This window comes from Micromys minutus, assembly GCF_963924665.1.
Source record: "Micromys minutus genome assembly, chromosome: 27".
NCBI lineage: Eukaryota > Metazoa > Chordata > Mammalia > Rodentia > Muridae > Micromys > Micromys minutus.
Window position 1 is genome coordinate 39624413 of NC_137962.1, and position 23400 is coordinate 39647812.

Consider the following 23400-nt stretch of genomic DNA (forward strand, 5'->3'; position numbering starts at 1 on the left):
CGCTGGGTGATTTTTGTCTTCTGAAATCCTTGATTTCCGTGAGTTGGGGGGGCGGTGGGGGCGGCGGGGCGGTGGGATTGATCCTTGCTCTAGAGCCTCATTCTGGCCTGGTCTAGGACGTTGTCCTGAAACCCCATAGCCACCCCACCATGACCCACTAACAACGCCTGGTCTCCAGTGGACCTCCTCAGGAACTGTGAGCTTCCTAAGTGCAGCACCATGCCTGCCTGCTTTCCACGGGTCCCTGACTCCTGCCCCAAGGCAAAGGACCGAGTAGGGCCGGAGGGACGGAATAAAAACCATGAGCGACTTACAACAGCAGCTTTTGCTAGTGAAACCAGAGTCCCTTGCAAGCGTGACGATTTGATTCGGGTTGAGCCCTCCCTGAATCTTCCCGAGATGGAAGAAGTAAGGCAGGAGCTGGGAGCCGCAGTGACAGGCGACAGGCCTAGAGATGGGTGTTAGGAGCCTGTGGTTTTGTAGACACAGCCCTTACTATCACCTGTTCTAGTTGGGTAGGTATGAGGCTCACGGGGGAGGGGGTGTTCCTTCTTTTAGGGGTGGTCCCAGAGGAACAGGATGCTGGACCACTCTGGGAGATGTGACAGGCCCATGGGCCTCAGTTTCCTGTCTGTGGATTGTGAGCATTCAAAAGTCAGAACCTCTTCGGGTGACTCTGGGATGTGGACAGCTCAGATTTGGACTCTAGGCACCTCCTCAGACGCCCCGGCCTGTGCAGGCAGCCGAGTCCCAGGAGCCTAGGTGGCCAGGGAGGGAGAAGGTGGTGCCTCTGCTCTCGGTCCCAGGTATAGGTGGGCCTTCTCCTGGGTTTCCACTTGGAGCCTCTCTGCAAACAGGCCAAGGCTGTTGGCCAGAGGTTAATGACCCACCCTCTCTCCTCATACCTCCCCTTGTTCTTCCATGTGCTCTTTTAGGACCTGCTGGGTGCTGCCTTCCTCCCCAAGTATACAGGGAGAGAGTATTGGTCAGAAGCTGGTCAGGGCGTAGGCACCACAGGAGCTTAGGAGTGTGACCCTGGATGTTCATGGGGTTGGGAAAAGTGCTGGCTAAGAGATCACAGGAGACCGAGGAGCCCCTCAAAGCTAGGGCCATATCCAGATGACCCAGCCCCAGCAAAGTGGGGAGATGTCTAAATATATACATATATACATGTATGTGTACATGGAAAAGCATATTTATATGCATGACACACACTGGATTGCATGCACATGTATGTGTGGTATGTATACATGCATACATGGCACATAAATGCAGGTGTGCAGATGTGCATGTATGTGGTGCGTGTTCCTAAGCTGTGCACACTCGCGTGCCTAGCATATGTGTGTGTGTGTGTGTGTGTGTGTGTGTGTGTGTGTATGCACTTCTTTGTGTGGGGAGAAGTAGTTCAAACTTAGAGTATGTAGTTCTTCCAGGTTCTGGCCACAGGGGCCTGTCAGATTCCCAGGGAGTTCGGGAGGTATCAGGTGACTCTGAAGTCTAGGATGGTGCTCAGGTGGCAGCAGGGACAGTAGCCTGAGGCTGCAGCCAGGAGGGGACGTTCCCGGGGCAGCGGCTGCAGCTGTCTGTGGTCCACAGGGAGGGAAGTGTGCCTGGGCCTGGTCCAGGAAGCACAGAGGGCTTGCTCTTCGGGTGGAAGGGAGGCTTCGGTAAGTCTCTGGAGCTGCTGCTGGCTGCACTGGCTCCCAGGCAGAAACAGCTGGGCTAGAAAGCCAGCATCCCAGCTGCTTTTGAAGGGCAAGAGGGAAGGGCAGAGCCAGAGGGAACCTGTAGAGTGGGGGCACTGTGCAAGGGTTGAGGTCACCGTGCATGGCACTGCATGGCCAACAGGTCTGGTGCCCTAGTTACGGCGGCAGGACTCTGAACAGGCTTTTGTGAAGAGGACCCTGAAAGGGCCTGATTCACAAGGTGCTCCGCAGCGTGCGCTGCTCCGATTTCATCTCACATTGTATCCCTAGAGACCCATGAGGAAGTTGGCTCAGAGGAGCTGTGCCGGCTGCCCAAGGTCACACAGCTGGAGGCTTTAGAGCAAGAATATGGGTCTGGTTGCAGGTGCCCGCTTGGTGCTCTTTTTCTTGGAGCCCATGGCTCCCAGGGTGCAATTGGCTGCTGTCTTTGAATGTTCTTTCTCTTGTGCTCAGAGGCTCCTTCGTCTCTCAGAAGCAGATGCAGGCAAGGGTCAGCTCCAGGCCAGCTGCTTTGCCCGTGTGTAAGTGGGGCCCACGTATCTGCATAAGAGGCCAGCTGTGTCAGCCGCACATGCGGACTAGGCTCATCTCAGAAGCCCGGTCCATAACCTTCCCTGTCCCATTGCACTTGCCTGGCCTGACTGTCCTGGGCAGGTTCAAGATGGGATGCCGGTGGTCAAGTCCCTCCAGTTGTGATAATAACCACCTGGGGCCTCTGGGGTGTGGTACCTTACCATCAGCCAAGCCAAGTGAGGACCTGGGCTTGGCTGATGGGGACCTGTGGAAAGGTCACATGGTCCTTTTGCCTCCAATCTTGCTCCTTCTCTGCAGTTGGCTTCACACTGGGACCCGTGCTTCCCTGGCCCTCAAGAGGGGAAACTGTGGGCCGTCGGTGAGCTGCCAAGTACAGGACAGTTCAGTAGAGATTCCTGGGATTAAGAAGGACTTCCCGGAGGCGGTGACAGGGCAGACACTGGGGAAGTTTACAGCACAGGTGGGAGGAAGATATAGGAAGTCACAGATGCTTCCTGTGACTTTTAAGAGCTAGGGTCCCCTCTCCAGGACTGCAGAGACAGCATGGAGCAGCCTCAGAGCAGAGCGGGGCTTTCTGGAAAGCTCTGTCTGGAGGCCGTGCAGAGAGGTTAGAGGTGGAGAGGGAGGGGACAGACTGTGAGGTGTGAGGTGGGTCTTATTATCTGGTGGGGCAGAGCTGGGCCACAGGCAGGTGACGGTAGCCTTGACACATGGGGGCGCTTGAGGAGAGGCAGATGGGCCCGCTGAGCCTCACGCATGCTTGGCTGGCCTATACCGGAATCTAGCAACTAGATGAGGAGATAGCAGGCCTAGCAAAGTGGGTCTCAGTTTGTGGGTCACGACCCCGGGGGGGGGGCAAATAGGGGCCAGCATGTTGGATACTCTGCATTTCTGATATTTGCATTACCGTTCATAATAGTAGCAAAATTACAGCTATGAGGTAGCAATACAAATAATTTCATGGTTGGGGGTCACTACAAGGTGAGAAACTGCGTTAAGGGGTCAGAGCATTGAGAAGGTTGAGAGGCACCAACCTAGGGGGCTGGCAAGTGTGAGATCACAGAGAGGAGGGGCCGAGGGAGGGGCCTGGGAACCTGCAGCACTTAGGAGGTAGATATAGGCAGAAGGGGCTTCAGTCTTCCTTCCTCACGGCTGAGGTCACGGCTGGCTCTGACCTTCATTGAGGTAGAAGGCCGCAGCTGGCTGATTGATCATGGACTTGGGGACATAGGCACTGACAGCTGGCATTGGCTGCGTTTACTGATCACCTACTGTATACTCACCTTGTATAGGGGGCCGGGGAACTTGGACACGCTCCCCTCAGCCCTACAGTGCTCCCACGGACCATACGACACAGACGTGCCCAGTGGCTTTGTATAAGAGAAATTAGGAGCTGGTGATTGTACAAAATAACTTTCAGGAAAGACATCATTTAGACTCAAAAGCTTGAGCGCACTTGTGAGGTTTGTGATTTGCCTGGGTTCCACGTGTGTCTCATCCCACGCTCCTGTCCCCTTATCCCTGATTCCACTTGTCCAAGTCTGAGTCCAGGCAGCTACAGAGCTTGGTAGGTGCTGTTAGGTGGACACAGTCTGCTTGGCAGAACATAAGCTTTTGGGGTGCTTAGCTTGCCAGACTCCCCAGCTTCTGTCTATCGCCTCCTGGTGACCCTGGGATTCAGGGCTTGCCCGCTGCCTGTCCCATGTCACTTCTTGTCACTCATTCCCTGGATCTCCCATCCATTGGCGGTAGCCAGCGTCTCCCCGACCCCATTCCTTCTGCATTGTCTTTCTAGCTCAGGGTCTATGGATAGCGGATGTGAATGGAGAAGGTTTGTTTTTATTTATTTATTCATTCATTCATTCATTCATTCATTCATTCATTCATTTATTTATTTATTTATTTATTTATTTATTTATTTATTTATTTATTTATTGATGAGGTGCTGGACCGTCTTGTCCCGCGCTTACAGGGGAGACGGCTGTCTGGAAGCTGTGTCTGCTGCTGAGGGAAGGCTGTGCAGGTCTCCGCTGTTGCAGATGTGGTTGTGTCTTCTCCCCCACCCCTGGGCAATCTGAGCAGAGTCGGTGGGCAGAGCAACTTGAGAGGTACAGCTGGGGAGGTCATGCTTTCAGGTTCTTAGCTGCGTGCCACTGGGCAAGTGGCTCCACTGCTCTGGGCCCATTTCCTCATCTCTCCAGTGGGCAGGACAACCAGGCCCATCCCTCAGGGTGTGAGTGACCGAATGGTCTGACCTGTGGTCAGGACCTGATTTCCAGCTTGCCAGAACCAGATTCTTATAGGGCAGGGCTTTCATCCCAGCCGCACTGTCCTGGTCAGGTTGCTCCATCTTTCTGGGTTTTGATTTCATCTGAGAAGTGGTCTGGTTAAGCGGGCGCCCTGTTGGTGGTGGATGGTCCCTTGCTGCCCACGGGGATTCTATAGGAGGCTTCATTATGGGGTATCAGATGCACAGTTGTCTGTTACCAGGGCTGTGGGTTGGGGCTGCTCGGGGGACTGTGACCTTCAACCCGGAACCCAAAGCAGCTCCTGACTAGCTCTGAGGAGGAGGCCCGGATGGGTGGCTCTTGGGCAGCCAAGCAGAGGAATGGGAGGGGGCAGGGATGTTGGAAGTCCTGCTTGTTATCTGCCTAAGAGCTGCTGCTGGTTTGGGTAGAGGGGCAGCAGGTGTGAGACCTGGGCAGGTGTCAAGATAGATTGTAGATGAGGGAGGAGGGAGAAGGGAAGAGGGAGGAGGGAGGAGGGAGAGGTGAAAAGTCAGGCATGAGAAAATAATGGAACAGAAGCATCCAGGGGCTTGCTAAGGAGCCCGCAGTGATCCAACCAGAGGGTGAGAGCAAAGCTTCAGGCCTGCATCCCAGTTAGGATGGGAGGCAGCTGGATCTGCTGACGTTGGTGCCCCCCAGTTTGGAGCCGCCTTAGGAGCGCAGTGGAGGTGGAGGGCAGGGTTACAGCCAGTGGGGTGGGGGTTGAGGGGTGCAGACCAAGGCACCCTCATGCTTCATCTGAGGTGCCTCTAGGCGCCAGGCATAATGGAGACCGATGTGCTGTCTGCTGAGGCTCCGTCGGGCAAGCGCAGTCGTGGAAGGGTCTGCTAGGGCAGGAGGCATGGGATGGAGCCGGCCTGAGGCAGATGGTTTGTGGACACCTAAGCTCACAGCCAGCTCTAGCCTTTCTGGGGAGACAAGCTTGGCCTCGCTGGCCTGAGTCACGCCATGTCTGCCTCTCCATACTGAAAGCAGTATATGCTGTGAGGGACAGTGCTGGGTTCAGCTCAAGACCTGGGGCGGGCTCAGGAGGTGTTGGGGGCTGCTGTAATCTCTGCCACTGTCAGTGTTCCGAGGCAGAGCCAACCCTGGGTGGTCTTCAGGGTCACTTCACTTCTGGAGAGCAAGCAATGAGTGAGCCCAAGAAACTGACAGAGCAGGGACGAAGGGTGGGATGGGACTACCTTGACAAAGCTGACCAGTGGCGACTGACCTCTGTCTGATTTTACCAGTTCAACATGTGGGAAGCCCAGAGAGGGTGAGGGTTTTTTTGTTCAAGGTCACACAGCCGCTGGGGCTGGGATCAGACCTGTTGGCTCATGGGTCTGGGTGCTGCACGCCTCCCTTGTGAAGAAGAGATGTAATCATTTATCAGGGGAGTTTAATAATGAATGAAGTCCAAGTGTCTCTAACGCAGGCGGCAGGCCTGAGGTAATAAAGGACCCTGTATTAATTCAGAAGTTAATGAATATGCAGGTGTGTCTGAATGATTAATGGGGCTCCCGAAGGCCTTGGGGGGGGGAAGATGCTGAGCTGTTGCGGGTGGAAACATGAATATTGTATATATCTGGGAAGCTGTATAAACTGGGAGCAAGCAAGTGGGCATGAATGAACTGGGGACCACAGCGGACAGAGTGCTGGAGACACCCAAGCAGATCCTCCGACTCCGCAGAGTCACGGCCAAACTGTCTCAGTTTCCTGACTGAGTCAAGTTAGCTGCTGTGGGGCTCGGAAAGAGAGTAGGGATGTTGATGAGAAAGGGTTATAGGGTCTAGTGAAGGGTAGCCATTCGTGCTCTACAGTTTATGAAGGCGGCAGGGACCCTCCGTGTACCCTTCGCTTCTTGTAGCAGCTGCATGGGGTCCAGAGGTGACCTTGAAGATGCTGAAGCCAGGATGCTCAGAGAGGTCTGGTCACTGTCCAGGCTGCTGGCTGTGAGGAGCGAGTGAGTGAGAGAGTGAGAGGCGGGCTTGGGCTTTCATCCTGTGGCTCAGAGGGCATGAATACACATCTCAGGAGAGCATTCATGATCTTGTCCTAAGGGGTGCAGAGGGGGAACCGCCTTACGACTCTCCTGTTTATCTACCTGCTGTGTGACTCCTGTTGAGTTGAGATTCCCATAAGACCTTGCTCCTTCCCCATGTGTGGCCTTAGGGCGCCTAGACGCTGTACCCATTGCTGCTCAGAACTGGGTGTTTATGAGTTCCCATGAACTTGTCTCAGATCCCAGAAGTGGTTAGTGCTGGGCCACGCCGTCCCCTCTCAGCCTTGCTTCGTCTTACCCTTCAGGTGTTCCTGTTTCTGAGGCTGACATCCTCAGCATGCAGGGCCTGGTGCTAGTGAGGCACCAGGAGGTGCATCTCTGCCTCTGACCCACACCTGACTGTGGGCACAGCATCCTTGGAATCAGCCTGTGGTGCCTTTTCCGTCCTTCATATCCCGAGTAGACATGGATGCCACACTGGGCTCTGCTGCACCATGGCTTTTCCTGAGTGGCTCAGGATGCTCTCTGGCTTCATACCCAATAAAGCCCTGCCACCTTAGCATGCAAGCTGCGGGGGCGGAGGGTATTGATCCAGGGGGCAAAGGACACCCCAGGGCATGGTCCACAGTAGCTAGCCCTTGTGACTTCTGGCTGCAGGGGCTGTTGGAGTGAGAGTCCCAGTTTTGATCCTAGGTCCCTTTCACTATGGCTCCACACTCCTAGCAGGCCGCAACCTTGATACCTTTGGCTGTGAGAGAGCAACAAGGTCAGGGGAGCCTCTGTTGTCTCTTCTACTTTCTGGGGCTCTGGCCTGGGCCCCAAGGGCCTCTCCCAGCCAGCCCTACTGGGGTAGAACTGTTGACTTTGGTGGTCTCTGTCTGGGTACAGCTTGCTGTGACAGACATGGAAACCAAGACCCAGAAGGAAGGCGGCTTTGGGACAGGGCTGGGGTTGGGGCCCTGGGGGGCCCACTTAGCTGTATATTTATAGACCCCACTGATCTATATTAACTCTGGGCCTGCTCAGGCTGTGGCAGCCAGGGATCTGAGGACTGCTTTGAACTCTCTGGGGGGACTGCTGTATCTGAGCTCTTCCTGTGGGGAGAGGCAAACGGGGTGAGCCCCCTTCTCACCTTACCCTTCTGTGCTGGGGAACTCCTGCTGGGTTCTTGGCTTGCACAAGTCTTTAGCTGCTTGGGCTGAACTGGGGCCACCCTCAGTGGGGTGGGGGTGGGGTTGGTGTCTTTGTCTGAGGAGGATGTCATCATTGCCATGCCTTGTTTCTTCCAACTCTGCAGGGAGACTGCCTATACAGCACGGGATCCAGGGCAACCCTGCTCCTGCCCCAAGCCTCAGTCCTCTCAGCTGTAGAATGGGCATTTTTCCCAGGCAGTTCACAGGCAATAGGTGCCAAGTATTCACAGCTCCTAAGCTGGAGGCCACTACGTGCATGCCTCCTGTATCTCTTCTGGTCCTTGTCATCTGCTGGGAGGGACCAAAGTGTTACCTCTGGATGGGGCCTGTGAGGCCCTAGGGGCAGCATGACTTGAATTCAGACTCACCTAAGTCTGAATGTTTTCTCTCCCCAGGCCCCTCTCCAGGGCCCTTGGGGTCCTTGGTAGGGGGTGACTGAATTGTTCCCCCAACAGTGTGGTCCAGCCCCCTGGTTGCCATGGAAACAGCTCCACTAACTCTATGCTTCTCTTCCAGAGCAGAGACGACTGGCCGCCCTGAGTGCAATTCAATTCAACAGACATTTACTGAGTGCCTACTATGCGCCAGGCCTTAGGCTAGGCACTGGGGAACACAGAGAGGAAAGTGGGGGGTCCCATTCTCAGATAGTTCTGGTACCAAGACAGAAGCCTTGTAGAGGGTTGAAGGAGCAGAGCCTGGGATTGAAGTGCATCATGGGAAGGCTACTGCTTGTCTATGCCTCAGTTTCCCCTCCCAGTATGGGAGGGCAAGGTGGGGCCAGGTTTGTTGAGGATTTCATGGGCCACTTATTGGGGGTGGAGTAGAGCAGGGAGGCCATCCCTCTCCTGCAGGGTCCTCAGAGAAGGGGCTGAGCTTTGTGCCCCGAGGTGGCTGGGGACATGTGGGAACAGCCCCTAACTCCTCAGGTTCAAGAACAAAGACCTGGAGGGCATGGGGTCGGGCATCCCAGAAGCTCTGTGGGGCCAGAGAAGGAGATGTTAGGGTGTGAACTCAGAGGAAGTGAGAGGGTTTGAGGATGTGAGCTCTATTTGGGGCAGTGGCAACCATGATGGGCTGTTGAGGAGCGAGTCAGGGACACATGTCTTGCTTTGTCTCAACCTTCTCCTCCCCCTGTCCTTGGAATTCCCATAGAACCAGCAGCCATGAAGTTAGTGTGGCATCTGTGTTGTGCTGGGCATGTCATGATCAGTCTCTACCACTGCCCACAGAGGTGGGTATTTGTGGGCCCAGTTCACAGTGCAGTATACCAGACCCAACCTTGCCCATGGTAATGACCTGACCCCAGCCCACCAATGCTCCTACCATTCTCTCTCGCTGAGAGGGTCTGTACTCTGTGTGGCGCTCCCACCCTCTCTACCCCAAAGCCCTGAGATGTTCCCAAGAGCCAGGAAGACACCCAGACGCCACCCTTAGAGACCAGCGTAGAGGCGGCTCCTTTCTGAAGGCTGGAGGATCAAGGTTAGATACAGGAAGTGACAGCCTGACCTGGGATCCTGTCTCCTTAGCAACAGCTAAGGCTTTGGGGATGTTGGACTGCCCCACGCCAACTGTGCAGACCCTCTTCCCCTACAGCCTCAGCCGAGAGCACACAGGACTCAGACCTCAGATCGGGCTCCAGTTTGGGTGTTACCTTGCATGACTGTGTGAGAGACCATTAGCTACTCTGAGCCTCGGTTTCTTTATTTGTTGATGGGAGGGCTGGTCCTCCTCTCCACTTAGCAGGCATAGATATCCACTGAGCACCTACTGAGGGCTGGTGTCGACTGGGCTTTTGGGGGCGGGCTCAGAAGCGTGGGCCTTCCTAGGAGAACTGAGTCTAAAGGGAGAAGCAAGTGACAGGATTCTGCTAGGGATGGAGAAAGTTAAAGCCAGGTGGCCGTAGGGACCCATAGGGACACCCCAATCAGATGAGAAGAGCAGGTTCCAGCTCCCAGAGGGCCCCGGGGGCTGGGCTGTGGATGTGCTGGAATTTCCCCCATCAGCCAGGAGCCAGGGAAACTCTATGTTCCAGCCGGTCTCCCTCTGCCGGGAGGAGGGTAGATGGGATAGGTTGCTAAATCCTGGAGGCCGACCAGTCAGAATGCTGCCTGAGCAGAGCCCAGCAGGACGAGTGGGGCTGGTGGGCATGAAGATCCCTAGGGTGGGGAGCTGGAGAGAAGCCAGACAGGGTGTGAAGGGGGTGAGAAAGAGTGTCTGTCCTTCCAGGTGCCAGGGAGGAGACAGGCAGCGGGGACGGGGCTGTTGGGGGCAAGGTAGGTGATGGCAGGCATGGCAAAGCATCTATTAGGAACCAGGGAGAGGACCAGGATGTACTCTGGGGCAGGAGGTAGGCTTGGGAGGAGCAGCGAGCTGGGGGTGGTATCCCGGGAAAGCTTCTGAGGAACAGGATGTTGGGAGAAAGCCAGCCATGCAGTTCCTCGGACTGGGATGGCTGTGTTTACCTCTGCCCACCGTGTTTTCAGAGAGGGAGTCATAACGGATGGCAAGTCCTGGGTGACAAGAGGCCCCTAGAGGTTAGGGAAGGCAGAACCCCAACCCCCAAGCTCAGCCCTAGGAAGGAGAGGCTGCAGTGGGAGGAGGGTGTTTGGAATGGAGTAGAGCATTTGCATGCGGAACAGGGCTGGGGCAGGGAGAGAGGAAGTGGTAGAGAGAAGAAAGGAAATTACCATACATCAGGATCTTGTTATTCAACCTAATTTTCAAAGGGGCACAGCTGTCGCGCTGAGATAATCCGTTAATTATAACAGCCATTGTGCTTTGGCAATGGGAGAGAAACCGAGGCTGGGTACAGGCTTGAAGGCTGGGGTGGGAAATGGCCTTTGAGGGTCCAGGACCTCAGAGAGGGGCCAGGGAGAGAGGCAGAGTGGGGTGCTGGGCTCTCAGGACCAGAGGCAAGAGCAGGGCAGGGATCAGACCACAGGCTCTGCATGGCCACTGTCAGCGTGGAGGTGATAAGGACTGCTGCTTGCCAGTCAGCGCTGTTGCTCCGGAAGCCAGCCTCCAGAACCCTCCCGAACAGTTAACTTTATTGAGCAGTTACTATGTGCCACACCCTGCTCCCTCTAAGGTGTTCCCTATGGTGAGAACCCTTCCTGTCCACCCCTCTCTTTTGTTTTTCAGAAGGGGAAACACCCAGGGAGATAGCTTGCTAGGGCCACCAAGTGAGGTAGCTGGCAGACCCCCACGTGATCAGAGAGTACGGCCCTGACCGTCCAGGACAGCCTGAGAGTGGGGAGCTTTAAGGCATGTCATCACCGTGGTCACCGGTGGCCCTCCCCCAGTGTCGTTTCCGGGGCCCTGGGTGCGGACAGAGCCTCCTTGTTCTCTGGGCTGCAGCTGCAGGCCCCCTGCGGCCTCCAAGGCAGCCTTCAGGCTGGCCCCCAACTCCCAGAGAAACTACCGTCAGGGCTAGGAGAGGGTGTTCCACACCATCTCAGGTGGCACCCTTGCTGGCTTTTGCCACCAACTGCCTGGAGGTAGGAAGGAGATAGACACAGCTGTCTCAGGCCGGGAAGGAATTCCCAAGCCCAGCTTTGGGCGAGGCTAAGAGTCCAGAGACACCTGGACACTGGGGTCCGGGAGAGGCAGCAAGTCACGGGAGGAAACCCTGGCTGTCCGGGACCCTCAGCCATTTGATCCAAACTTGGCTCACGAGGCAGAGTAGGCCCGATGCAGCTTTGATCAGGAACCCAGCACAGGCCAGTTGTCAGGTTAAGGGGCTTGTTCTGAGAATTCAGCTGGAATCCCCGGTGTGACCCAGAAACCCAGGTAGCACCATGGAGGGCAAGTGAGAATCAGAGGCACTCAGAGCCGGGCAGCAGGGGTGGGATGCTCTGTGAAGAACTCCCCAAGGAGCACACGGGACAGTTTACAGTCCTGGAGAAAGGATGACTCCTAGCCTGGACCCAGACTCAGTAGACTGGGAGGACCCAAGAGCCACAGACACATTCTAGAACCCTAGATCACTATTGGAGACACCCCAAGTGATACCCCATGTTGTTGAGACCCAGGACCACTGTGGGGCAGAGTGGTGTTCTGTGGGGATGGAGGAAAAGGTCCAATGTGTGAGCTAGGAGCAGCCTGCTGGTGGGACCCCCATGAAAGCTGCTGTTTCTGCCCCGACTCCAAGAGTCCCTGTCTTGTTTGCCTCATAATCAACAGTGCCCAGGGATCAGGGCGACAGTCAGGGAGGACCGTGCCTCCTGCTTTGTCCTATAGCAGGCAGAACCATGACTTACCCGGTTGTCTACGGGTGCTAGCAGGTTCCAAAAACAGGGATGCTTTAAAGATGGAAGCTCCCAAGCTTTCCACATTGCCAGCTAGCTAAAAACAAAATTTAATTACTGTCCAGATGAAGCAGGTCCCTTGGCATTGCATGAGTCAGAGCCTGGGGCCAAGGAGACAGCTACTGCGTAGCGGCTGGAGACCTAGTCCCCTCCTCTGCATAGTGGTGTTCAGAACAGCACAGGCTCACCAGGCCAGCTTCCTGGGATGACTGATCTCCCCGGAAAGCTTCCAGGCCCAGTGGATGCCTTTTCTGCCCCTGTATTTCCGTGACAGGTCAGGCTGCCCCAGTGGGCTGCATGCTCCAACCTGGAGCCTCCGCTTCTCCCCAGAGGTCCCCTGACATACCATCCTGCCTTGGAATGACCCTAAGGATATTGGAAGGCAGGAAAATGCCCGCCCTTGGGACCCTGGAGGAGGAGCAGACTGCAGGTAGAACCGAGAGGGTGGGCCTAGCCGGTGCCTGGTACATAGTAGGTGTTCCATAAATGTTTATTGAATGAATGAATGGAGACCATGCAGGCAGAGGCAGCGTGCGCGCGCAGGCACTGTACAAGAGCGGGTCCAGTGGAGACCGGTGAGTAGTGCCCAGGGGCTGCCGCTGAGCCAAGTGGGGGAGGAGAGGCCAGGGAAAGAAAGGGCAGGGTCAGGTGTGGAGAGGAGAGGCTAGGAGGGGAGGTGGGTTCCAGGGGAGGAGAGATCCTGTGAGGGTGGGGGAGAAGGAAGACTGCTACCTGAGTGGGGGGTTGGGGGGGTTCCCACAAGAGTCAGGAAGTGACTGGGGTACTGTTAGACCGGACTTTCCTACAGAGCTACCTGAGGGCTGAGGTGGGCAGGAGCTGGGCCAGGCTAGGAATCAATCACAGAACTGCTCACAAACCAGGGCTGGGCCTCCATGGCAGACCCTGGGCACTGGCCAAGACCAAGGCCTTGGGAGCACTCCTTGACTTCCTGCCTACAGCTGCTGGGAGGTCTGACTGTGGTTAGTGCGCGCGGGGGGGGGGGGGGGTGTCTTGAGGACAGGGAGGTAGAGGGACCTGTGAGCTGGGAGGTAGAGGGACCTGTGAGCTGGGAGGAAGACACAGTGGGCGGAGCCCGAGACCCATGCATACTGCTGTTCTCTGACCTGGTGGAACTGAGGCCCACAGCCAACAAGCCCTGGATTTCAGGCCTTGCACAAGGAACCCACCCTCCCAGACCTCATTGCCCCAGGGCAAATGTTTTTCCTCTGCCAGGGCTCCGCCTAAGGCAAGCCCTTCTTGGCTCTGTCTCCAGCCAAGAGTTCCAGGCTCCGTACGTTTTGCAGAAGGGAGGAGGGGGAGTCCTTTTCGGCTCTGGAGGCCCACTAAAGCTCAGAGACAGCAGAGCAGGTAGGAGAGGAGCCCCTACAGGGGCCTGGAGGTGTGGTGCCTGAGTGTGCCTGGAGGGATGGCAATGTTCCTCTGGCCTGCTGTCTCCTCCCTGTGACATGTGTGGCAAGGGGCAGCGCAGAGTGGGTGCCGAGGCAGAGGGCAGAGGCCAGCTCCCTGGGGACGCCGAGCAGCTGGCTCGTGGGCTGAGACTAATGAGACATGACTGAATGGGGTGGATGAAACCCAGCACCTCGGGTGAGACAGAGACGGAGCGGCCCCCAGCTGTCCTGGACGTTCTGAGGGTGTCGGGTGGTGTGTGTATGGGGGGGCCCCCGGGGCCTGGGTGACATCTAGGACAAGGTGAGAACAACACTGACGCATGCTCTGACAGAGGTAGGAAGCCAGGCCTGGTGGAAATGACGGCTCAGACAGCAGCCTTGACGCTGCGTTCCAGGCAGCACAGTTGTAGGAAGGACCTGGGGAGGCTGACGTTAGGGTAGGATGGAGCTGACGTCATGGTTCGGAGGTGGGGGAAGAGGATGCAGTAAGCAGTAGGCACCTTCTGAGAGTCTTGTAGTAGATGCGTGGGAAGTGCACCTCTGCAGGCCGCCCTGCAGAGACCCTGGCAAGACTCAGCTTGGTCCAGGTTCTTGACTGTGTGACCTTGGGCATATTGCTATACCTCTCTGAGCCTCTGTCTCTTTGAAATGAGTAGGGTAAGGGGCTAAGGAGGCCAGAGCTTTCCCTGACACATCGTGAGCCCCCACTGGTGGTGAGTTCTGACCTCTGATACCCTGGTCTTGAGGAGTCGTGGGTTTCTGCCTCTCTTCCCACTGTTATCCCCCTTCTCTCTTGCACACAGTGGCCCAGCACTGGTGGGCCTGCAGCAGCAAGCACGGGGGTCACACCAGCAAACAAGATAGAGATGCACTGTGTGTGCTGTGCTGGGTGGTAGTGTAGGGGAGTAGGTGGTAGCTGAGAACCTGGTGTCACAGTCGAACACAGTGAGGGGACCACAGGTTGCTTGAGCAACAAGGGGGTTCTCTCAGGCTTGGTGACAAAGTAGGGGTGAGATGGGGGAAGAACAGTTTAGCAGAGACTTGGCTGAGGTCAGGCAATGGGTGTGCTGAGGAAATATGAGCTAGGCATAATCATGTGCAAAGGTCCTGGGGTTGAGGCCCATAACTGGTCTCAGCTAAGAATTTGACAGAGAAGCTAGCCTCCCAGGGGCTGGAGCAAGCCCGTTCTGTCAGGTGGGGGTACACTGAGGGAGGAAACTCACAAGAGGGTCAGTGTATGCCCTACTGCCTCGAGTCCAGCAATCCAGTCTTCTTGTTTATTAACTGAAGCATCAGCCACACAGGGTTGATGTTCAGGGATATGTCAGATACGCCTGACCCGCTGAAAATGCACCTCTGAGCAAGGAGACTGGAGCCCAGAGAGGGTGATGAACCTGCCTGTGTCATACAGCTCTGTGTTTGGCCTCACTTCCGGTGCCTGCACTCTTCTCTGTCTCTCTCAGGGCGTGTCATGCTTGAGATCCACTAACTTGTCGACTTGCCAGGAAGTTCAGTGGCAGTGGCTCAATTCCCCAGCTTCATAGAGGAGGAGCAGAGACCCAGGATGGTTTGCCTTAGAAACCTCTAGAAAGGGAAGGTAGCAGTAAGCCCTAGTGTCCTGCCCTGAGGCCCGAGCCTTGGCTCCACAAGGTGGGTGGCTCGGTGCTAGCTTCTAGAAAGGGGTGTGGACACTGCTGTAAGGTCTGTGAGCTCGGGCTGGGCCCGAGGCGTCCATCCTGTTTAATTTGGGGTAACAGCATGGGTGTGAGTTATGGCACTGGGGGAGCTTGGCCAGCCTGGCCCTTCGAGGAGTCTATGCCAGGGCTGAGCTGCCACCAACAGTGTTTCCCTGCCGACGCCTTCATCTCTGAGGGGTGACCAGGGCACCATCCACGTGTCCACATCCTTTCCCTGTCACTTGAGCCGAGCAGTGTCCCCCACGGGAATGGGAAGCCTGGGGCCAGCACAGATGAGAAAACTCACTCTATAGGACAGGTATGCTCTGCCGTGTCCCAGGGGTCCCTGGAGTTCCTGGGTGCCAGTTATCTTACCACATAAGAGGGGAAACTGAGGCTCAGAGTGGGCCATTCTCATTCAAAGCACCACAGACTGTGGTGTCATGATAGAAGCGACACCAAACGCACCTGGGCTGCCGGTCTGTGGGAAGCCACTGTGGCCCTGGCTGTGCCTGTGGGGTCCATCCACTGAGCCTCTGTGTGTGGGAACCAGGGCTCAGGCCAGAGCTGCTCTGCGGGGAGTGGACGCTTGCTGAGGATCCCACTGAGGCCTGGGGCTTGACACCCTGGGTCCGGAGTCTGACCTGCTCCAGTTCTGCGCAGGACTGGGACCACATTCCCTCTCTTGTCCTGGCTCCAGCTCCTGTGAGAAGATTGAAATCCAACTGAGCTGGGGCTTGCCTCTCACTTTGCGGATGCCAGGATTCAGATCCATGAAGGGAAAACCATGGCCAGGGCACAACCCTAGCTGGGTCAACCTGGCCACTGACGCTAAGCCTGAGACAGAAGACCACCACCAGGTGGCTCAGGCAGTCTCTCTCCAGCTCTGACCTCCACCCCACCTCCACCCCAGTGCCCCCTGGTGTTGCTGGCTCTTCTTCCTCCTCTGGTCCAAGGATTCATGAGAAGGGACATCACACAGCCCGTGGCACAGATCTGAAATGTGTTCCCTGCCTGTGCTAGTGTGTCTGTGTTCCTGCATGGCTTCTAAACTGTCCTTGGGGCTCAGCACTGTCATGATCGGGCTCTGGGCAGCCACTTTCACGCTTCCCTCCTCCTTCTGACATGCTCTTAGATGTGTTTGGGGCCTTAGCTGGGCCCAGACTCTTTCTCCTTGGGCCTTGGGAGGTAGGCAGCATGTCACACTATCATACTCAAGCCTGTCACCTCCCTTCCTGTGGTCAGTCCTGTTGGATATGCTCCCCATCTATCTCCGTGCTCCATCCCTGTGGTCAGTCCTGTTGGATGTGCTCCCCATCTATCTCTGTGCTCCCTCCCTGTGGTCAGTCCTGTTGGATGTGCTCCCCATCTATCTCCGTGCTCCCTCCCTGTGATCAGTCCTGTTGGATGTGCTCCCCATCTATCTCCGTGCTCCATCCCTGTGATCAGTCCTGTTGGATGTGCTCCCCATCTATCTCCGTGCTCCATCCCTGTGGTCAGTCCTGTTGGATGTGCTCCCCATCTATCTCCGTGCTCCATCCCTGTGGTCAGTCCTGTTGGATGTGCGCCCCATTTGTCTCCGTGCCTCGCTGTCACTATAGCTTCCTTTCTCCTCCTTCCCAGATATTTTTGTGTTTCAGGAGCACCCTCATGGGAGCAGGGGAGGCTGACCTTGTACATTTGACTGAGACCCTTACACTCACCCCCTGCACACCTGCACCTTTTTCTGGTGAGCAGCTGGGCGGGGGGCCAAGTGCTGCCGTCAGCGCCTTTGCAGCCTTGTCCTCTCCCTGGCTGCACCAGGCCTCAACGGGTGGTGGGCAGGCAGCCCAGGATAAGGACAGGGCAACTGACGCATAAGGGACACTGTGCTGGGAGCGTCTTCCCCACTGGGCATGCGTCACAGGGAGAGTAGGCACTGGGCCCCAGCCCAAACCATCCTGGGTAGCAGAGGAGCAGGAGAGGGCTACTTCAGGGTCACCTTGAGGGCTTGGGAGAATTATGGGGCATTCTGCCTACCCTTGCCTGGTTGGAAGGGAAGGGCAGAGTGAGGCTGAACCAGCAGCACCTCTCCAAGCCAGGGTCCCCTCCCTCCCTGTCACCTGGCCCCTTCCTACCCCGTGCCTCACCTGGTCTTTCCTCAGCTATGAGCAGCGTGGTCCTGACTAAAGTCATATTGTTTTAGCTTGGATCTGAACAGGGGGAGGGACTCTGTATGGCTGAAGCTTTGTAAGCATGCACGAGTGCGCACACACACATGTATGAGCAACATACATGTGCTTAAGTGGCATAGAGGGTGGAGTAGTTCGTTGCATTTCCAAGGCCATAGACAAGAATGCCTGCCACCGTTACACACACCAGCATGTGTCCCTGTGGTTGACCATTGCTGCACGTGTCCTGTGTGCCCACATATACTCCCGAGTATGTGCCAGCCTGCACACCATCAGCACCCTTGTGTCTGCACACTTGTGTGTGCACCTGCATATCAACGTGGTCCCCAGACCGAGGACTGTCTCGGACAGGCTGGTTCCTACTTCTCGTCAGCGACTGAGAGGACTTAAGCCCCTTCCAAGACAACCTGGCTGCTTGTGGGAAACTGAGGCCATGTGTCTTTGTCTATGAGAGCGTTCTGTGGTATGGGTGAGGGTGGAGGACTGTCAGCTGCCTGGGCAGCCTCGTGACTCTCACATTTGGCCCCTCAGTGGGAAAGAAAGGTGTATCAGGCTGGCTTCCAAGGTTTCAATCCTGCAACAGAGCCAGCCTTTGACCCAGGTTAGGCCTTATCACCGGGCTCTTCAGCATACACTACCTCCAGAGCCTCCTCCGGATGCATTCTCATGCCTCCCTCCCTCTTCTCCTCTGCTGCTCACAGCTTTAAATTGGCTTCACTTTAACACAAAGTCTAGACATTTTTTTTTTTTCCAAAGCGATTTCTTTCCTAGAGTCTCCCTGGGGGAGGAGCAGGAGGTGGAGGTGGCTCTTGTGGACACTGTTCCTGCTTTCCAGAACAAATGTGCATTTCTCTGACCATCTTTTGTCCTTGCTGGAACGCAATTGTCTGGGGCCTTTGCAGTTTCTAGAGTCTGGTGCAGGGTGTGAGCTGGAGCCAGGTCTGGCTGTGTGCAATTTGCGGGGTACCCAGTCAAGTCTCCCCAGGGCTTTGGGACTTGGTTTCCTTGTGGGAAAGTAAAGGATGGATCCAATGGGCTGTGGGCAGGGACCCCCTGCTGCTGCCCAGTTTTCTGTGTCTCAGGATGAGCAGCCAAATTGTACCTTGACACTTCCCGTCACCCCCGACACTGTGTCGGAGTGCACTAGCTAAGAGTCAGTGCAATTTACCCACTCCATCAGGGATGCGGACAGGGCCCCTTGGCTCCTGGCTCCATTGCGTCTGTCAGTGTCTTAGAAATCTTGATCCTGGCCCAGCTTCGCTGTGTTACTTGGTGCAAAGCCTCGTTCTTCTCTGATCCTCTGATTCTGGAAGGGGATGGGAGGTGCTTCCAAGTCGTGAACCCCTTTTGGGATTCACGTGCCCTCCTTGGCAGTCCTCTGCTAGGGAGTGGGCTGGAGTCCCTTACTCTTGCCCCTCCTCCCTTGGCTTAGTTCTTCCCACAGAGCCAGCACCCACCTCTGCAGAGACCCTGGCCCTTACACCCCCCACACGAGGGAGGCCCACTGCCAGCTCGTTCTGCTCCCCTCCCCCATGGAAGCTGAGACAAGGGAATTATTTTTGGAACAAGAGCAGTTACACAACAAATGAATTATTTATCTTTGGGCATGGAGAACGAGGCATTTCACTGGGCTTCTTAATTCTTATCCGGATTTGGGGGTGCCCACTTGGATGTGTGGACATGTCTGTCATGTACACAGATGGTAGGGAGGTGTGTGTGTGTGTGTGTGTGTGTGTCTTATGTGCAGCCCATGCAGATTTGGTTGCATAGGCTTTGTGCAGGCCAGCAGTTGCATGTGGACACTGCATGCCGGCTGTGCACTGGAGGGTGCCCGGGCACTTGTGCCCACCAATTCCTCTCCAGTCTTCCTCCTCTGACTTGGTGCTCAGACTGCCCCTACCCAGATGGTAACTTTCCAAAGTCTCTCCTTCCCGCCTTGCCATCCCAGCCTTCTTTTGCTTTAGGGAAGCAAGGGCACTGGGGTCTTTGCTGGCACAAAGCCCCTGGTTCTATAAGGGTACAAAAAATGGATGGGGGCCTATGCTGGACCCTGAAGGGGTGGGTCCAGGCCCTCACACTAATCTGCCATCCTCTTTTGATGTTACCTTGCAGGAACAGATGGACTTCTTCCTGTCTCCGTCTTGCTCAGCATCCCTCCGTGTTGCTCTCCTGGTTCCTGTGGGAACTGCCTGAAGGTCTGAGCCTGGAACCCAAGGAGGGAAAAGAAGAGGAAGCTGTCAAAGCCTGGAACCCTGCATCCCTTTCTAGCAGGAACCGGAAGTCACAACGACGCCTACTGCCTGCTCACAGCCCTTCAGAGTAGCAGGCCTCAGCTGTGTCTGTCCTGCCCAAGGCCCCTGGGCTGGGGGTCACCCCCAAGATGGTGGTAGCTCCGGGGAGGACTCTGCTACCAGCCCCAGCCTCTGGTTGCTAGGTCCCTTCGTGCTCCGCCCCTCCACCCCAGCTGGGTCTCGAAGGGGCCAAGGCCTGGGCCATGCTGCGCCTGGGGCTGTGTGCGGCGGCGCTGCTGTGCGTGTACCAGCCAGGGCCCGTGCACGCCGACTGCTGGCTCATCGAGGGGGACAAGGGCTATGTGTGGCTGGCCATCTGTAGCCAGAACCAGCCACCCTATGAGACCATCCCCCAGCACATCAACAGCACCGTGCATGACCTGCGGCTCAACGAGAACAAGCTCAAGGCTGTGCTTTACTCCTCACTCAATCGCTTCGGGAACCTCACGGACCTCAACCTCACCAAGAATGAGATTTCCTATATTGAGGATGGTGCCTTCCTGGGCCAGACAAGCCTGCAGGTCCTGCAGCTGGGCTACAACCGGCTCAGCAACCTGACCGAGGGCATGCTGCGAGGCATGAGCCGCCTGCAGTTCCTCTTCGTCCAGCACAACCTCATTGAGGTGGTGACGCCCACCGCCTTCTCCGAGTGCCCCAGCCTCATCAGCATCGACTTGTCCTCCAACCGCCTCAGCCGTCTTGATGGCGCGACCTTTGCCAGCCTGGCCAGCCTAATGGTCTGTGAGCTGGCCGGCAACCCCTTTAACTGCGAGTGTGACCTCTTCGGCTTCCTGGCCTGGCTGGTGGTCTTCAACAATGTCACCAAGAACTATGACCGCCTGCAGTGTGAGTCACCGAGGGAGTTTGCTGGTTACCCACTGCTCGTGCCCCGACCTTACCACAGCCTCAACGCCATTACTGTTCTGCAGGCCAAGTGCCGCAACGGCTCAATGCCCGCCCGGCCCGTGAGTCACCCCACACCCTACTCCACGGATGCCCAGAGGGAGCCTGATGAGAACTCAGGCTTCAATCCTGACGAGATTCTCTCAGTGGAGCCGCCAGCCTCGTCTACCACGGATGCGTCCGCCGGACCGGCCATCAAGCTGCACCAAGTCACCTTCACCTCGGCCACCCTGGTTGTCATCATCCCGCACCCTTACAGCAAGATGTATGTGCTGGTCCAGTACAACAACAGTTACTTCTCCGATGTCATGACACTCAAGAACAAGAAAGAGATCGTGACTCTGGACAAGCTGCGGGCGCATACCGAGTACACCTTCTGTGTCACCTCACTGCGCAACAGCCGCCGCTTCAACCACACCTGTCTGACTTTCACCACTCGGGACCTCGTGCCCGGGGATCTGGCCCCCAGCACCTCCACCACCACACACTACATCATGACCATCCTGGGCTGCCTGTTTGGCATGGTCATTGTGCTGGGGGCCGTCTACTACTGCCTGCGCAAGCGACGCATGCAAGAAGAGAAACAGAAGTCTGTCAACGTCAAGAAGACTATCTTAGAGATGCGCTATGGGGCCGACGTGGATGCTGGTTCTATAGTGCACGCTGCACAGAAGCTGGTCGAGCCACCAGTGCTGCCTGTGGCCAGAATGTCCTCTATTCCCTCGATGATTGGGGAGAAACTGCCCACCTCCAAGGGTATGGAGGCCGGGCTAGACACGCCCAAGGTGGCTACCAAAGGCAACTATATTGAGGTGCGCACAGGTGCTGCAGGGGACAGCCTGGCCCGGCCTGAGGATGAGCTCCCAGAAATCGAGAACGGTCAGGGCTCAGCTGCTGAGATCTCTACCATTGCCAAGGAAGTGGACAAGGTCAACCAGATCATTAACAATTGCATTGATGCCCTCAAGCTGGATTCTGCCTCTTTCCTTGGGGGTGGCAGTGGCGGTGGGGACTCTGATCTGGCCTTCGAGTGCCAGTCCCTCCCTGCGGCTACTGCTGCCCCCTCGGCTGCCACTCCTGGGGCACTAGAGCGGCCCAGCTTCCTCTCGCCCCCCTACAAGGAGAGCTCCCACCACCCGCTCCAGCGCCAGCTGAGCGCTGACGCTGCAGTGAGCCGCAAGACCTGCAGTGTGTCGTCCAGTGGTTCCATCAAGAGCGCCAAGGTCTTCAGTCTGGATGTGCCAGACCACCCGACCCCCACGGGACTGGCCAAGAGCGACTCCAAGTACATTGAGAAAGGCAGCCCCCTCAACAGCCCGCTGGACCGGCTTCCACTGGTGCCCACGGGCAGCAGTGGAAGCAGTGGGGGCGGGGGTGGCATTCACCATCTGGAGGTGAAGCCAGCCTATCACTGCAGTGAGCACCGGCATAGCTTCCCAGCGCTCTACTACGAGGAGGGCGCCGACAGCCTGAGCCAGCGCGTGTCCTTCCTCAAGCCGCTGACCCGCTCTAAGCGAGACTCCGCCTACTCGCAGCTCTCCCCCAGACATTACTATTCAGGGTATTCTTCCAGCCCCGAGTACTCGTCTGAGAGCACACATAAGATCTGGGAGCGCTTCCGGCCCTACAAGAAGCACCATCGTGAAGAGGTGTACATGGCTGCCGGCCATGCCCTGCGTAAGAAGGTCCAGTTCGCCAAGGACGAGGACCTGCATGACATCCTTGATTACTGGAAGGGGGTCTCAGCCCAGCAGAAGCTGTGACCCTCTCCTCCCCCACCGGTGAGGTGATGGGGAGGGCAGGGGTACTCGGGGGAAGGGCCCCCCCAACAGGGTGGCCGGGAGGCGGGGGACAGGCCAAGGAGCCTGGGGCCAAGAGGCCCCGGGCCTAGGAGTGGACGCACACGCACACCCGCACACACGCACCCACACACACACTTGACCACCACCTGACTGTGAAGTAACCAACACCCAATAATAACGGACAGGAAAACAAACATTTTCCTTAAAGTTTACAACCTGCTACTGAAACCAGTTGTCTCTACTGTGCTGCCCAAAGGACTTGCTGAGCTGGGGAACGAGGCCAGAGAAGGGTTGTGGGGCCTGAGACTCCCAGGTTTGGTGGCAGAAGAGATTTGGGTGGAAGCAAACCATAGGCCTCTCTTTCAGGGAGGCTATCCTGCAAGCTGGGGAACATTTCCCCTGGAGATTTGCTAACATGTGGACATTGGGCATCCTCTCCTCCCACTACGGATGGCCCAGAGAGAGGAAAAGAAGCCCCAGGGGTCTCTCACCTAACAGGTTACAGCTCTGTCTCCCAGCTTCCTGGCCCAGTGCTGGCCCTGCCTCCAGCTGCTCCTCTGGGCTCTGTCCCTTTCATCTGCTACTCCTTCCAAAGTTGTGGTCTCAGGGGTCTAGGGACTGAAGCAGGCGGGTGCTTTTCTTCTTTAGAAAGTTCATGGGCACCTACGAGGTGAAAGGTTATGGTCCCTAGCCCTAGGTGGCCAAGAGTAAGCAATGTCCTGCTGACCAGATAGAAGCAGAGGCAAAGGGTGCCACCAGCCCCCTTCAAGTGTCTTCCAAGTAGCCCTGGGGAGCTGCCTGGGTGTGGGGTGGTGGGTAGACCTGCTCCCCACTGGTATCTCAGGTGTAGGCCCCCATGCCACAGCCCCTAGTTTCTCTGGGGTCTCCGGGACTCCTACCTACCACAGAGAAGCAACAGTGAATGACAAGGCCTCGGGCCAGTGTGGAGATGATGTGGAATGTGGGGATCCCTCCCTCCACCCCACTTGCCTGGCTCCTGCTGTATGCAGCATCTTGGCCTGCTCAGGAGGGCCTCTGCCCCATCCCACCCTGTCTTATCCCCTGGCTAGAGGGGCTCCCATGTTTCCATGGAAATGGCCACAGTCCTTCTTCTGACCCACTCCCAACACCAATCA

The 23400-nt window shown here is 56.6% G+C and overlaps 1 protein-coding gene across 1 annotated transcript; it reads left to right on the forward strand.

Annotated features, from left to right (window-relative positions):
* Positions 1-19762: 19762 nt before the first annotated feature.
* Positions 19763-22225, forward strand: ELFN2 (extracellular leucine rich repeat and fibronectin type III domain containing 2; the record flags this gene model as incomplete). Its single annotated transcript, XM_080939844.1, has 1 exon — positions 19763-22225. One exon carries the CDS (start codon positions 19763-19765, stop codon positions 22223-22225), a length of 2463 nt encoding a protein of 820 aa, XP_080795970.1.
* Positions 22226-23400: the final 1175 nt, after the last annotated feature.